General features: G+C 47.3%; 1 protein-coding gene across 3 annotated transcripts in view; it reads right to left on the bottom strand.

Moving 5' to 3' along the window:
- Nucleotides 1–246: 246 nt before the first annotated feature.
- The window catches only part of CD8A (CD8a molecule), a 34,928-nt gene continuing 18,196 nt past the window's right edge, over nt 247–16,978 (bottom strand). For 2 of the 3 annotated variants that reach the window (XM_027624164.1, XM_027624163.1), the window contains exons 2-7: nt 6,322–6,627; nt 5,867–6,232; nt 5,179–5,289; nt 4,848–4,967; nt 4,169–4,199; nt 247–1,618 (exon numbers count right to left, since the gene is read on the bottom strand). In XM_027624164.1, the coding sequence (XP_027479965.1) occupies nt 1,567–1,618; nt 4,169–4,199; nt 4,848–4,967; nt 5,179–5,289; nt 5,867–6,232; nt 6,322–6,469 (828 nt within the window). In that variant the 5' untranslated portion in view covers nt 6,470–6,627 and the 3' untranslated portion in view covers nt 247–1,566. Of the gene's footprint in view, nt 1,619–2,970; nt 3,399–4,168; nt 4,200–4,847; nt 4,968–5,178; nt 5,290–5,866; nt 6,233–6,321; nt 6,628–16,978 lie in introns of those variants that run through there. The other variant, XM_027624165.1, reaches the window with a different exon arrangement.

Raw genomic sequence — 16,978 nt, 5'->3', positions numbered from 1 at the left:
AAAAAAAACAAAAGACAAGGTGATGCCAGAAGAGGCTAATCAGTTTAAACTGATGGGAAAATGGGGAGTCCACAGTGAAAGTGGGGACTGACCCAATATCTTTACTTTTAGGGTTTTATCCTAAAGACACAAAGACGTGTGTGGAGTTTTGGCAGTGGTATTAGAGTAGTGAAAAACTGGAAACTGGAGAATTAAATGCTGAGTGATAGTTAAATAAGAGTGGGCACAATCGATATTGGCGTGCTATTTTGTCGTGAAAAAGGATGCCATCAATGTTTGTTTATTAAAGCCATTTATGAAAAGCAGAACACAATCCCATTTTTAAAAATTGGAAGTATATACCTCACAAATATGCAGAGAAAATCCGGAAGAATGTACACCACAATATTAAGAATGGATTACACCTGAGGTAAAGAATAATGGGTGATTCTTACTTCCCCATCTGAGTTTTTTCTGCCAGTGAGCGCTCGTGGCTTGTTCAACTCCGTACGAGAGGAAAGGCGCGTGTCGGGAAGCAGGTTTGGCTCTCCGCCTCCTCACCAGAGTCCGTTCTGTCGCAGCCCCACATCTGCCAGTCGAGGGGAGGCCAGGGCCAGTGCTGGCAGCTCTGTAACAATCCTGCCTTCCCACACTGTCAGAAGTCCCTCATGTTCCAGGAGCACCATCAGATATGGTATCGCAAGTTTAGAGGCGCAAGGGGACTTCTGTTCAACTGTACTGATGCTCAGATCATACTTGTCAAAGGGGGGGGGTGTCACTCCTCTTTCATGGGCCCCTCTGCACTGTAGGGGCTGGGAGAGCAATTTTGCCTCCGCTTGGGGATTTCCCAGAGATTGTCTTTAGAGACTGAGTTTTTCATTTTCCAGACTTCAGTTTATCCCTTCCACTTTGAGACTTCCTACCCCATGTAGTTCCCCATTTCATTTCTTTTTTTTTTAGTTTCCCATTTCATTATAAAGAAGTCTGATATTACTCAACGACATTACAGAACTCTGTGAAAGGCAGAAGTTCTCTTATTTTATAACCTCCTTGGGGCTGCAGGCGCAGTCATGGGTCTATCACTGCTGCTCAAGAAATCACTGTGCCCTTAACGGTTTGAGACACAGCACCCCACGCTGAGACAGACGCCTCCAGAAGCAAGACCTGAATGGTTGGAGGAAGAGCCCTGAGACTCGCTGTGCCTCTCATCAAGCTGCTCCCCATCCCTGGATGTCAACTGAAGAGGTTTGGACCGAGTCATGCTGAACACCCCCCCACCCCACCTCCGCCCCCAGCTCTAACCACCAGATTCTGAGAACATGGCTCACAGTAGCTCTGGCCTGCCCACCCTTTACCCCAGTGTGTGCACACAGTGGTATTGTAACCCTTGTGGTGTCCTGTAGAGGTACAGTTTTGTTTCGTCTCAACTAAGCAAAACACATAAAGAAAAAGTCACCCTTTCCACCCCACTCCACCCCTCAAATAATAGTGAGAATGGATATATAAGGAAGGAAGGACTGTTGCTGTTCTCATAGAAAGAGTTCTGTTTGGTCTTGTAGTGGCTGTCATACAGGGCCCATCTCCATGTTAGACGTATTTCTCTGAAGGGCTGGGCTTGCCTCCCAGTCTGACCATGGGCCTGAAAGAGAGGCAGATGACCGACCATGATTGCAGCAAGAGCCCCCACAGCGTGGTACTGTATCCATCCATGTCTCTCCGCCCGCCCCAGCCTCCCAGCCCCTGCAGGGTCTGTGAACTTGTCCCTGAAACGCCAGCGTGGGACTGGCTGAATGATGTCAGCAACTCTGTCAAGTGCCTTACATTTGCCATCTTGCTGTCACAGCAACCTGAGGGTGGGGGGCACTGGGAAAGAGAGATTAGAGAACTTGCCCGAGGTCACATAACTAGGAGGTGATGGAGCCAGGATCTGAACCCAGTTAGTCTAGCTTCTGGGAGCCTTTGTCAGGGCACCCATGGAAGTGAGAGAAGGAGGCTGATAACCAAAGTCATCAGTTGAGCTGATTCTTGGCCCCGGGGAGGATGTGAGCAAACCACCACCTTCAGCCAAGCAGAGCTACTTTATCTCACACAGATGACCAAAGTTTGATGTCCCACTAAAAATGTGTGTTAATTCAGGACTGGGCTAGCACCTCCTAAATGGGCTGATTCATCATCAGTGTCATGTCTGTGCACACAGTCCTCCAAACCTCTCCGGAAGCTGAGCTGCCCTCAGTCATCACTGAGTATGTTAACTCAGGCATGTGGATCCCTCAGATGTGTTTACTCTGTATAGCTTTGTATTCTAGGGTTTTGCTCTCTGTTCATTTCAAACTCTTTTTTTTTTTAAAGATTTTATTTATTTATTTGAGAGAGAGAGAGAATGAGAGATAGAAAGCACGAGAGGGAAGAGGGTCAGAGGGAGAAGCAGACTCCCCGCTGAGCAGGAAGCCCGATGTGGGACTCGATCCCGGGACTCCAGGATCATGACCTGAGCCGAAGGCAGTCGCTTAGCCAACTGAGCCACCCAGGCGCCCCTCTCTGTTCATTTCAGAATGAGAATTTTCAGAGACGATAGATAAGGGATGATTCTCCTCCAGAGTCTCCCAACTGCACCCCAAGTACTTGCAAATGCTAAAAATCTTTCTTTGTTTTTAAAGGGTCTTTATCCCCTTGTTATACCGTTTATAATACAGGCACTGGAAATTCATTACATTTCCATTGTTAAAAATGATATGTATTTTGGGGCGCCTGGGTGGCTCAGTCGGTTAAGCGTCTGCCTTCGGCTCAGGTCATGATCCCGGGGTCCTGGGATCAAGTCCCCGCATCCGGCTCCCTGCTCAGCGGGGAGTCTGCTTCTCCTTCTGCCCCTCCCCCTGCTTGTATTCCCTTTCTCACTGTCTCTCTCTGTCAAATAAATAAGTAAAATCTTTTAAAATATATATATTTTAAAAAATAATAATGCTATATGAGATATTGAAATTGGATTCCTGCAGAGAAATACCAAGGAGTGTGAAATGCAAACCCTAGGTATAAAATTTGAAATATTCTCATCTACTGAAAGGAGCTGGTTATCCTTAAACATCCCCATCCCCCAAGCAGCAAGGAGCCTGAGCTGGGATAGAAGTTTCAGTTCTGATATTTGCAGTCAGTGTGGCCTTAGACAAGTCACTAAATGTCCCAATCCTCAATTTCCTCATCTGAAAAAATGGTGGTGGTGGTAACTACTTGAAAGATTGTTATAAAACTTGATATTTAAAAAAGAAATATATATATATAAAGGAACTGGTACTCTGTAGGCTTTTATTAAATGGTGTATTATTTTGATAATCTGAGAGTCATCAGGTCTCTGCCCTCTTGGGTAGATTTCCTGATCTGAGCCGCTAATCTGTGAGATGGGGCGATGGTATCACATGGGGTTGCTGTGTGGAGAAGAGAGATCCTGAGTGTAACCCCCATTGCGGTGCCCGGCTAGAGTAGGGCTAGTTAGATGTTAGCACAGGCTGTCTCAGCCTAAGTTCAAAGGACAGAGGAGATCGAGACTTCTCTTCCAGGCACTGGTCTTCGTTTTTGTTTTTTTCCTGATCATCTCAGAATGATCATGGGCTGGAATTGGATCAGGGAGTCACTTGGGCTGCCAGATAGCTAACTGCTCATGCCTCTGGGTCCCTTTTCTAACATTCTAGTCCTTGGTGGTAAATCAAGGCACTACAATGGCACGGGGAAATTAGGAGCCTAGGCAATTGTTTTTTTTGGTTCCCTGATAAAGAATTGGCTCTCAAAACACTAGTGTCTCAAAAATCTACAACAAGGAAATAGGAAAAAAAAGAGTTTTCTTAAGAAAACAACAAAAGCCAGTTGGATTCATCCAGATAAAGAGACCTCAGGTCTTTTGAGGAGCTAGGACCAATGGGAGGAATCCTTCAGATGGGATTTTTGGTGCTAGGCCAGAGAAAATTGAGATTTACGGAAGTCACACTGCTCTCCCCATCAGCCCAAACTGTGCTTCCATTTCCTCACCTTCCCAGCCTTGTGCCTCTCTTTGCTCAGGAACTATGCTGACTCCCTGCCCCCAGAATTCTACTGCCATGGCCTCTCTGGGAAAAGTTCCTGCCAACTGCAGCTTGGGAAGCTAGGACCTGTGCATAGGGTTGCCCAGGGTTAACAGGCCCAGGGGTTATAAAAGACTCACCTGGGACATTTGCAGACCCGTCTTCGGTTCCCTGAATAAGAAAAAGAAGGAGTAAAGTGACTGCCTCCCACCACCAATAGTCCCCAGATAGATTTCCTCCTTCCCTTCTCCTGTTTCTTTAGGATTAATAACTCTTGAGAGCCAGGTTAAGAGCTGCTTCTCCAGCCCTCTTCTCATCAGTTCTAAAAGCATTGCAAATAGAAATGTGGGTTAAGATGGGTTAGTACAGTCACCCACAGTGGGACCCAAAGTAATAGGGGGTTCATTGGGAGGTGGCCCAGGGTAAATCTCAGCCGGTCACGGTTTTGACCCAGTCTTCCTGGGCACTAGTGTCCCAGGGCCACAGGGGCACACCCTCTCCTGCTGGTGTTTGTAATAAGCCAGAAACTGCACTCCCTGCAGCCTTTGCCTTCGCCAAGGGAACACAATTCTGCTGCCGCTCCTGGGATAAGGGCTCTGTCTTCCTAAAAAATGTCCCAGAGAGTGGAAAGAGGAGTGGAAAGTGGTTTCTCAAGTTCTGTCTCCAGGAAAGAAATGGGCTGCGCCTGACCCCACAGGGCAGCTCAGGTCCCAGAAATCTCCATCCTATCTCCTGGCAAGGGCTGCCTGGAGCAAGCAGCGCCCGAGGAGGAAGTGGGCCAAACTGTTTCGCCCCACTCCATGCGCCCCTAGAACTTACTGTGGTTGCAGATGACGGTGATGACCAGTGACAGGAGAAGGACGGCGCAGGTCCCGGCCAGAGGTGCCCAGATGTAGATTTCACAGGCGAAGTCCAGCCCACTTTTTTCCACTGAAGATACTGAAGACGCCGACGTTTAGGAGCTGGTCAGGGATCCTCCAACCCACACCACCAGCTGGGGCTGTCCCTCGCGTCGGGTCTCGGTTTCCCCACCATTTGGACAGCTTTCGGCTCTACCTCCAGGATCAGGGCTGAGCCCGGCAGGGGCTCTCCCCGCGGTCCGCACCGCCCCTGGCGGGTCCCAGTCCCGGGACCCCTGCGCCCGTCTCACCTGCGCTGCCCGCCGCAGGCCGGCAGATCCCCGGGCGCAGAGACACGGGCTGAGACGCGTTGGTGGGCGCCCGCGTGGGTGGTCGCGGCGCCGGCGTAGGGGTGGGCTTGACTGCGGGAGAAACAAATTGTGGTTGGAGTCGGGCAGGGGACATCGACGCTAACCCTCCCCACTGGCTTCGCACGCCTTTGCCCAACGGGACGCCTCCTTCGCCCGCGCCGACCTCTGCGCTCAGGGAGGGGAGATGGATTGGGGACCTCCACGATTCGCGCTCACCCCTTCGCGGCGCGCGCCGCCGCCTGCTGGGTCCCGGGCCTGGCCAAGCGCACCAGGCGCTTCGGACCGGAACGCAGGAGCCCGCTCCCCGTCGCCCACCCTCTCTTCAGGGCGCAACCTGCAAGCTTGCGGGCTTATGTTGATAGCCGCATTGTAGTGACAAGCAAACGCAGGCTCACAGAATTTAAGTAACTGCCCAGGAGCAGACAAGCCCCCGAACTCGAGCCTAGATCCGCCGGACCTAAGAAGCCATCTTCAGTCCCGACCCAGCCGCATCTTAGCCTCAGTTTCCTTGTCTGTGAAGCAGTATTAAGTAGCCCCCCACCCCCAAGGGCGCTAAGAGGCTCAAAAGCGGGGCGCCCGTGTGAGAAAAACGGGTTCAGAGGTGAGCCCTAAGTCCCACACCAAGGACCTGGCAGGAAGACCGGCACGAAGGGGCTGAAGTACAGCATGGAGTTGCTCAGGACAGAGCAGAAATAGTAGCCTTCGTCCTCCTTGCGGAAGCGCTGCAGGGTGAGGCTGTAGAGGGTGTCAGCCGTCCTCGTGCCCGAGATCTGTTTGGAGTCCAGCCCTTCCGCCAACTTGAACCGGCTTTGGGAGAGGTACATGAGGAAGACAGGGCTGGAGGCAGGTTCATTCTTCTGGTAGAGCCAGGAACAGCCTGGCGCCGCGATGGGCAGCAGCACCTCGCACTGCAGCTCCACCTTCTTGCCCAGCTGTGCGACCACCATCGGCGGCGACATGCGGAACTGTCTTGGCCCGCTGGCCGCGGCGGCATCTGCGGGCGGCAGGCATCGAGGCTGAGACCGGAGCCCCGCGCTCCTCGTCTGCCCCGCCCCCCGCCCTCCCCGAGGGTCGCAAACTCACAGAGCAGCAGGGCCAGAGGCAGGAGCAGGGCGGTCACCCGAGAGGCCATGGCGCGCTCCGCCCTGCGCGACGCGTGCGGACAGGTGCTGGAGCCGTGGGACGCTGAGGGGAGGAAGTTGCGCCCTTCGGCCGGCCCGAGGAGCCACATTTCGCGCTCGGAGGATGTGATGTCACCCGAAGCCCCTCAGAGGAGAGTCGCCCTCTTTTTCGCGGTTGCCACCTTCCAGCCCAGGGAGGAGGCTGGGATCCATGATCTGGGCGTCAAAGGGGCTTGCAGGGCAGCTGGGGACGGTTAAGAGCTGCGGGCTTGAGGATGAAGAAAAAGGCTCGCAAATGACCTTTGGAAAAGGCTTTCTTGGGACGGCAGAGACAGAGAGTAAAGAGAGATTACAAGAGGTAAAGAAGGTGAGAGTAAGCAGGAAAGCAGGGTGTCCACATCCTTTGTAGTCACTCAGAATGGCTCTAGCGAGATGGGCACTGAAGCTTGGGGAGGGAGAGGCATTGGTGACTTGCACATGTCTCAGGCAGGGTAGTCTGGGTATTCAGCAGGAGGGGGAATACCAGGGGGCAGCAGCCACCTGCCTTGTGTGGGACTGGAGGTCCTCTGCTGACCACACCCTTGGAGATTCCTCCCCACTGCTAAACATCACCGTACAGCCTCAACATTTTATCTTGGGGCCACTACAACAGCCTCCACATGAGTCCCTCTCTTGGCCACACCTTCAGCCACCCTGCCATGATCATGATTCTCATAAAGGGGACCTGACTGTCACTCTTGCAGCCTCCTTTGACTTGTAGGATTGGATGGAAGCTGAAACATGGCTTGGCTCAGAGCCTCTGGGTGCTGGCTCCTCCCAGCCTCTGCCCAGTCCCCTGGCCCCGCATTCTCACTGAAATTGATGTTGTCTAAACTCTGGACTCCTTGCCTTTGCTGTTCCCTTTGACTGAAATACCATTCTGTTTAAGCCCTGGCCCCAGCTCCAGTGCTGTAGGACGTGGACCTCATTCCTCTGTATCCTTGGCTTTAGGCGCTTGGCAGGGACACGTGTGAAGCCTGGGTGAATGCCTGGGTGGAGGCAGTTTTCCCTCTCAGGCTCCGGCACATCATGCCCCCTTCCTTCTTGCCTATTGCTATCCTGAAACCTTCCAGCCTCAGTGAATACCCACCTCTCCTTTCTTCAGGGTGCCCGACCCTTCCCACTTTGAATCCCGTAATGAATACACCTCACACTGTTGCTACTTGATAGAGTCAAGCCACGTGGCATTATCTGTTCCATGTGTCTGCCCCATCTGTGGGTTTTGCCTGGTGAGGACTGTGTTGCAGACACCCCTCCCCACCGTGTCATATCATAGCTTGGGCTGAGCTGTGTTTGTAGAACTTAAATGTTGTGTTGGATGGGGCTTTATAAAAAAATATTACTATTTCTTTTATTTCAATGTGTGCTCCCTCCCCTTCTCAAATCATCCAAGGTGCTTACCCCTATGTGGAACATTTAACATATTTTATTTTATTTTAATTCCAGTGTGGTTAACGTACAGCGTTGTATTAGTTTCAGGTGGACAGTATAGTGATTCAACACATCCATCCATCACCCAGGGCTCATCACAAGTGCCCTCCTTCATCCCCATCACCTGTTTCACCTCCCCTCTGGTAACCACCAGTGTATTCTTTATAGTTAAGAGTCTGTTTCTTGGTTTGTCTCTCTCTCTCTCTCTTTTTTCCTTTGCTTATTTGTTTTGTTTCTTAAATTCCACATGAGTAAAATCATATGGTGTTTTTCTTTCTCTGACTGACTTATTTCCCTCAGCATTATACTCTCTAGCTCCATTCATGTCGTTACAAATGGTAAGATTTCATTCCTTTTTATGGCTACTAATAATACATGTATAAATATACCACATCTTCTTTATCGGTGGACAGTTGGGCTGCTTCCATAATTTGGTTATTGTTAATAATGCTTCTGTAAACATAGGGGTGCATGTATCCCTTTGAATTAGTGTTTTCCTGGTTTTTTTATAAAGATTTATTTATTTTAGAGAGAGAGAGAGAGCGCGCATGCATGAGTGGAGGGAGGGGCAGAGGGAGAAGGAGAAAGAGAATCTCAAGCAGACTCCCCACTGAGTGTGGAGCCTGACACAGGGCATGATCTCACAACCCTGAGACCATGACCTGAACTGAAATCAAGAGTGGGTCACTCAACCAACTGAGCTACCCAGGCGCCCCTGTATTTTTTAAAAAATATATTATTTATTTATTTGAGAGAAAGAGCAGGAGCAGGGGTAGGAACTGAGGGAGGAGAGAGAGAATCCCAAGCAAACTCCCCATTGAGCTTGGAGCCCAACTTGGGGCTCGATCCCAGGACCCAAGACCATGACCTGAGCGGGGGAAATCAAAAGTCAGAGCTCAACTGACTGAACCACCCAGGTGCCTTTGTTTTTGTAATTTTTTTGGTAAATACCCGGTAGTTTGATTATGGGATCATAGGGTAGTTCTACTTTTAACTTTTTGAGGAAACTCCATACTGTTTCCCACAGTGGCTGTACCAGTTTGCATTCCCACCAACAGTGCAAGAGGGGAATATTTAGCATTTATATATTTAGAAATGTTTTTAAAGTGTCTTTAAAATTACAAGAGTTATATTTTCTTGAAAAACTTCAAATAATACAAAAACAAAAAAAAATACAAAAACAGGGAAAATTCCTTGCCTTAGTTTTCCTCATTGTCATCCATTCTCCAGAGAAAACCACTGTGACAGTTGAGTGTGTCCCTCAGCTATGGTCTGTGCATAAACAGATGTTTATACATCATTTTATTTATTTATTTATTTATTTATTTAGAGAGGGAGAGAGAGAGAGAGAATCTCCAGCAGACTCCCTGCTGAGTGTGGAGCCTGAGGTGGGGCTTCATCTCACGACCCTGAGATCATGACCCGAACTGAAATCAAGAGTTGGGCACTCAACCAACTGAGCCACCCAGGTACCCCTAATATGTCATTTTAGACACATGGGGTTGTACTACACATGCATTTTTTGCAACCTCCCTTTTTTAGCTAATAGTAGAAGAAGGAAAGCTTTTCATATCAACACATGTAGATCTACCTCATTCTTCTAAATGGGTGCATTTTCTATGGGTGTTCCATAATTTAATTTCCCTGTTAATGGACATTTAAGTGGGCTGTAGTAGATACAATATATCTGTATCATTGAGGACTTGCTCAGTACATGTTACATTTTCAAATGGAAGATGAGGGAGGCTGGGGAAGGAAAACCCTTTGTAATGATAGTTATAACTGTGACTCACAGCATATAGCATGTAGATGTATGCATGCGCGTGTGTGTCCCTGGCTGTATAGACACAGTGCTGTCCCTTAACCCACATGACTGAGGGTGACAAGGAAACAGTCAAGTCCAGGCTGGCCATCTTGGTCTGCTGAAAGAGAGCTGCAGCTGGCTTGGAGGCCTTCCAGCCTTGCAGCTAAGAGAAGTGTCAGCCATGGGGGAGGCAGCCCCTTTGTACAGAGCATGATAGAGGGTGCGTGGGGCGGGGGGATGCCAAGACATGTGAAACCTACCAAGGAGGCTTTGTGACCCCAGTGATATTTTTTACAGAATGTGGTGGATTCTCATTGCAACCACAACGACATCCGCCTTGCAGCAGGTGGGAGAGCAGATGCAATTTGTGAAAATTCTGGGGATGCTTGCTTGCAGTAGGGCCAGGTGTGCAGAGGGCTGGGCAGGGCCTGCTCCTTACTGCCAGGTGAGCTCGCATGCCCCAAGCTGCGGCACTCACATGGGAGGGCATAAAGGCATGGGAACTCCTGCATTCTGTCAAGCAAGTCCCTTATTTTTAAAAACATCCAGAGAGAGATAAGGTAAGAGAGTAACCAGTTTCGGGGGCGCCTGGGTGGCTCAGTTGGTTAAGCGACTGCCTTCGGCTCGGGTCAAGATCCTGGAGTCCCAGGATCAAGTCCTGCATCGGGCTCCCTGCTCAGCAGGGAGTCTGCTTCTCCCTCTGACGCTCCCCCCTCTCATGTGCTCTCTCTCCATCTCTCATTCTCGCTCTCTCAAATAAATAAAATCTTAAAAAAAAAGAGAGAATAACCAGTTTCTGTGCCAAATTTAAGCAAGTCTTTGTTTCTCTCGAGGTGTTTGTTCTTAAAACATGGAAATAAAGTAATCTTAATTTACACGAATTGAAGGCATTCCGGAACACATAACCCGGCAGGGCAGTGGTATGAGATTCATCAGGGCTCTGACCTGTGGCTCCTAAGACACTGACTACAGGGGCAACTTGGAATCAAGGGCCTGCTGCCTCCTCTTGCCAATCCTAGACTGTAGAGACAATACCATCTCCTTGGAAGGAGTTAGCTTGTTTGGGTCTAGAAAGGCCCTTGAGTTCTAGAGTTAACAAGGCCTTGCTTTATCTCCATGACAAATACCTGTCAATTCCACCCAATTGTGCCACACCCACTTTTTCTGGAGAATGTTTCAATATATAGAAACATTGTCATACTGTATGTCTTTGAGTTGTGTTGATACATATAGATTTAGTTCATTTATTTTAAAGGCTGTAGAGTAGTCTTATCTTGTGAATATTCCACAGTTCAGTGATCCTCAAACCAGAGTATTCATACCCTGGGGGAACAAGGAGTCTGGCTGTCTTTGGGGATACACGTTATTTTAAGGGGCTCATTTCCCAGAACTTCAACTCCCATTTGTTCTCTTTCCTAAGACGGATCTGCCCAGGAGCAAATGTCTGTGTCTAGTCTTCGTGCTGATTCTCTTTCCCCGCCTCCTCTTTCATAATCGCTCTTCTCTTGCTTTAGACCTGCTACCCTCCTTTTCGTTAATTTGGTGCAATGCCCAGGAGGTGCAACACTCTCTGGGGCAACAATCAAAGGGAAACACCCAGATATTTTTCATTTCATGTCCATTCCCTTAGTTGTGAATAAGCATTTCTCCTGAGGAAAGTTCCCAAGATCCTGGCAAAGAGGTTGTCTGAGAGAAATACTGGAGCTGGACCACCTTATGGCCAACTCCTGGCCCTCATCACTTTACTCACCTCTCTCCGTAGAGCTAGAATGCAGAAGCCAGACAGTTATTATGGGATGTGTGCTCATTCCTAGCATATTCATCAGCATTGCAAAAGGAAACACTTTCTTTTTTAACACAAGATCTGATTTGCTAATTGGTTTGACATTGAAGACTGACTTTGCCAATGAGATTAGTTGGCAGCATTTTTGTTTGCAATGAATCAAATGAGGTAAAACCTTAGCTCCAAATTTGTTTTGATGAAAACAGTTTAAAGACTATGATAAAATGAAAACATTAAATTAAAATATTGTTTAGGCAAATTTGTGTTGAAATTAAAAATATTTCTATTTCCCCCAACCCCTTCTAAGTTCATCAGTGAAGGCAATTGCTTCTAGGTGAGGCAAGAATGGTACAGTTCATAACTGCCGAATAGACATTGGTAAAGCCTATTTGAGTCCGCTTCCAGAAACTGAGAAGTGAATAATTCTAAAGATGGTAGTCAATCCACTTACAGGTCAGTGGTTCCCAAGTCTTTGCTTTCAACACAACTGAAAGAAGACCTACTAGAGTTGGCAACTGTTATGGATTGGATTGTGTGTGTCCCCCTGAAAATCATATGTTGAAGTCCTAACCCCCAATACCTCAGAAAGTAACCTTATTTGGAGATTGGGTTTTACCGGAGGTAAAGTCAAGTTAAAATGAGGTCATTAGGGTGGATCGTAATCCAGTATAACTGGTATCCTTATAAAAAGGGGAAATTTGGACACAAACACATACCCTGGGAGAATGCCATGTGAAAATAAAGGCAGAGATCAGGGTGATGCTTCTACAAGCCAAGCAACCCAAAGATGGCTAGCAACCCGCCAGAAGCTAGGGGAGAGGGACGGCGCAGATTCTTCCTCACAGCCCTCAGAGGGAACTGACTCAGCGCCTTGCCTCAGACTTCTCAGACTGTGAGACAATACATTTCTCTTGTTGAGCCGCCTAGTTTGTGGTACTTTGTTATAGCTGCCCTAGGAACTAATACAGCATCTAATAGATCATTAAGATGAACTTCTGATGGTAGCTCACTATCATGGTTTTGTTTTGCAAAAATAAATAAATAAATAAATTTTGGGGGGGGGAGTTAAAAGATGTAGTGACTCTGCTATAACAAAACCAACTATTAATTTATAGGGACAAGATTTCTCAGTGCTTATATTGTATGAAAAAAAAGTACGAAAGTAATTGGTGTTGTACCCTGTCTTTTTTAGCAATAAGTTCATTAACTGTGCCCTATCCATCTCTTTAAGAGCTGAATTTTTCCTCAAAGTTATTTTTTTATAAAAATTCTTATTTTGAGATAATTATAGGTTGATACTGCAGTTATAAGAAATAATACAGAGATCTCATATACTCTACCCGGTATCTCCCCAATGGTAACATCTTGCAACTATAGTCCACTATCACTAGGCTACTTTTTATGTTTAACCCTTAATTTTTTTTTAAAGATTTTATTTATTTGACACAGAGAGAGAGACAGCGAGAGGAAACCCAAGCAGGGGGAGTGGGAGAGGGAGAAGCAGGCTTCCTGCGGAGCAAGGAGCCTGATGCGGGGCTCGATTCCAGGACCCTGGGATCATGACCTGAGCTGAAGGCAGACGCTTAATGACTGAGCCACCCAGGTGCCCCTAACCCTTAATTTTCAATGTTCATAATTTATATTATCTTTAAACCATCGACACTACTCATAGCAGTAATGATGGCATAATCTAAATAAATTTTTTATACTTAAAAAATTCATGGTTACAGGAAATTAAAATTACAATTTATATGTTTTTCTGGCAGAGAAGTATGATCAATAAAAGGTCTTCAAGCATAAAAACATATTACATTAGAATAAACTTCTAGGCAGGAAGATGGATAGAATTCTAAGTTAGAGAGGAAAAAGGAATGATGAAAAATTTCCAAAAGTTAAAGAACTTATTCTTGCTTTTATTTATTTATTTATTTTAATCTTTTTTTTAGAGAGAGACACAGCAAGAGAGGGAACACAAGCAGGGGGAGTGGGAGAGGGAGAAGCTCGATCCCAGGACCCTGGGATCATGACCTGAGCCGAAGGCAGACGCTTAACAACTGAGCCACCCAAGCACCCCCTTATTCTTGCTTTTAAAAACAGGTGATGGCTTCAAAAGGAATGAGATCTTGCCATTTGCAATGACGTGGATGGAACTGGAGGGTGTTATGCTGAGTGAAATAAGTCAATCAGAGAAAGACATGTATCATATGACCTCACTGATATGAGGAATTCTTAATCTCAGGAAACAAACTGAGGGTTGCTGGAGTGGGGGTGGGGTGGGAGGGATGGGGTGGCTGGGGGATAGACACTGGGGAGCGTATGTGCTATGGTGAGCGCTGTGAATTGTGCAAGACTGTTGAATCACAGATCTGTACCTCTGAGACAAATAATGCAACATATTTAAGAAAAAAAAAAAAGAAGATAGCAGGAGGGGAAGAATGAAGGGGAGTAAGTCAGAGGGGGAGACGAACCATGAGAGACGATGGACTCTGAGAAACAAACTGAGGGTTCTAGAGGGGAGGGGGGTGGGGGGATGGATTAGCCCGGTGATGGGTATTAAAGAGGGCATGTTCTGCGTAGAGCACTGGGTGTTATACGCAAACAATGAATCATGGAACACTACATCAAAAACTAATGATGTAATGTATGGTGATTAACATAACAATAAAAAATTTTAAAGGAAAAAACGTGATGGCTGAAATAAAATTGATATATTATTTATTTACATTCTATCAGAAACAATTAAAAAAGAGTGATGTAAAGCTTTTATCTTAAAACATCAATATTTACAACACATTGGAAACTATATATTTTACAACTATTTATGATGAAAAATGCTTGATGTCAAGTTAAAACTGAATAAAGGAGCACACCTATGTTCATAGCAGCGTTATTCACCATAGCCACACTGTGGAAGCAACCCAAGTGTCCCTCCCGCCACAGGTGAAAGGATAAGCAAATGTGGTATATCCACACAATGGAATATTATTCAAATTTAAAAAAGGAAGGAAGGAAATTTTGACCTATACTACGACAGGGATGAACCCTGAGAAACTTATTTTGAGTGAAATAAGCCAGTCACAAAAAGACAAGTACTGTATGACGCCACCACATGAGGTACATCGAGTACTAGAATTCATAAGACAGAAAGTAGATTGGTAGTTGCCAGGAGCTGAGGGCCTGGGGGATGGAGAGTTATTATTTAATAGATGCAGAGTTTCAGTTTTGCAAAATAAGAGTTCTGGAGATGGATGGTGGTGATGTTTGTACAACAATGTGAATGTACTTAATACCACTGAACTCTACACTTAGAAGTGGTTAAGATGGTAGATGTTATGTTATATGTATTTTACCACAGTAAAAACTTTGAAAAACAATGAGTGAAGGAGTACATAGTCTTTCGTATTTGGGGGTGATACAAGAGCAATAAGATATGATGAGAACTGCCACTGTTTATCCATTCCTTTGTTAATGGATCTTTAGGCTGTTTCTAGTCTTTGCTCTTATCAACAACGCTACAGTGAACATCCTGGTAAATATTTCCTACAGTCTATGTACAAGATTTTCCCTAGGGTGTCAACTTGGAAGAAGAAGAACTTCAAGAGGATATTGACCTTGAGAGCCGTGACTAACTTGGAACATGAGCTTCTCCTCAACCTCCATAGCTACTGGGCACATTTTTCTCCAAAGTGATGGTACCACTTTATCCTCACACCAGCTGTGCACGAGTTTCCATTTACCCACATACTTTATAATTCTTAGTTTTGTCAGTCTTTTCAATTCTGTCACTCTGAATGTCATTTTGTTGGTGCTTAGAGAACCTGATTCATTTCTCACCAATTGTCCAGTACTAATTTCCACAATATCTGAGACTTTAGCTCCTCTTTTTGTTTCTGGGCTGTCCTGGCTCCTGCTGTACTCAGTTAAGGCTCTGGCAAAAAATACTCAGTCACAAAATAAACCTATAAAAAGGCTCATTTCTCCTTCCTTCTTCCCTCCCTCCCTCTCTTTCTTTCTCTCTTTCTTTTTCTTTCCTTTCTTTCTTTTTCTTTCCTTCTTTCTTTCTTTCTTTCTTTTTCTTTCTTCTTTCTTTGTTCTTTCTTTCTTTCTCTTTCTCTCTCTCCACAATTTGTTGTCTTGATACAGTGTATCCAAAATAGAAACTTTATTTTTTTTAAAGATTTTATTTATTTATTTATTTGTTTGTTTATTTATTTATTTGAGAGAGAGAACGAGAGAGAGCGCGCAAGCAGGGTGAGGGGCAGAGAGAGGAGCAGGGAGCAAAACGTCAGTGGAAATTTTTCTTTCTACACAAGATGGTTCAGTCTTTCTTTGGGCGCTGGCTGAGGATCCATGAAGTCACCTCAACTCAACCATAAAGCTTTCACTCCCACGTTCTCTACACTGTGACCTTGCCGGCGGGAAGCCCCCCCCCGGTGCAACTTTCTGAGGGGATCTTAGCGGTTCTCTTCAGGTACCTGGGCGGTGAGTCGTGGAAGCGGGGGGGGGGGGGGGGGGGGGGCGCCGCAATGGAAACATGGCGCGAGAGGAGGGCGATTGTTTCCACAGCTCCCCACCAACGCCAGAGCGCAGGCGGCAAAGGCTCCCACTGGTCGTGCGGCACCTGACCCATTTAGAAGCGTTTTCTCCTCCGGCAGCGGGAGGAGGGAGTTGCGAGCACGGAGAGGGGAGGCGGAAAAGGCGAGCTTGGGAAGGGGAGCAAAGACCGAGAAACCCCAGGGCTTTGCCCTCGCCCCCTCCTCCTCCAGTCCTCCAGCTTCTCCCCACTCCGTCTGTTGTGGGGGCGGAATGGAGGGGGTTAGAGGGCTTCTCAGGATGGTCTGCACCTTCTCAGTCCAGTAGGGATGAGAGAAATGAGCTCCTCTCCATACCTCAGACACTGAGGTGAACTGTCCATCAGGAATGTTCCTACATGTGCCCAGAGGCGGAGCCCTGAAATAGGACCCCCCTCTGCCCCATGGCCAGCTTCTCCCTTGGACTGGGGACAATGTTTCTATGGCCCCCCAGGTACTAGTGCGGTGCAGAGGAGCTACATGGAGCTGGGGTATGGGTGGGGTGTGCAGTTGGTGTCCTGTTTCAGGGGACCTTTTCGAGTTCTGCGGGTCCCCGTGCTGAGAGACACGCCAGCAGTGGGGACAGGCAAGGAAACACGTGACGCCAGATGGGGGTGCCAGGATGTGGTGGGTGCAGCAAGGACAGGAGCCCAGCCGAAGTCACCACCCTTGGGGGGGGCGGAGGGAGGCTGGGGGAGGGCGACCAGGGCTATGCGCACAGCTGTGCCTTAACCCAGTCTTAAAGGAGGCCAAGTGTAGAGCTTGGGAGCCAGGCTGAAGGCACATACTGTTGCAAAGGCAGGGTGGCTAGAAGCGGCGCAGTGTGTTTTGGGCACCCGCACCAGCCAGGTCCTCTGAGGCAGAGTTGATGATGGAGAGGAGGTGGGGTCATTGTAAGGACTGCAAACCTTCTTCTCTTCTCAGTTGCTCATTCTGCATCATTTTCTGGGCTAGCTTGTCAGAAGTCTAAAATATCCACCCTGGTTGAATC

The sequence above is a fragment of the Zalophus californianus genome, chromosome 8 (genome assembly GCF_009762305.2).
Source record: "Zalophus californianus isolate mZalCal1 chromosome 8, mZalCal1.pri.v2, whole genome shotgun sequence".
Taxonomy (NCBI): Eukaryota; Metazoa; Chordata; class Mammalia; order Carnivora; family Otariidae; genus Zalophus; species Zalophus californianus.
This window is presented reverse-complemented; position numbering and strand designations above follow the sequence as displayed.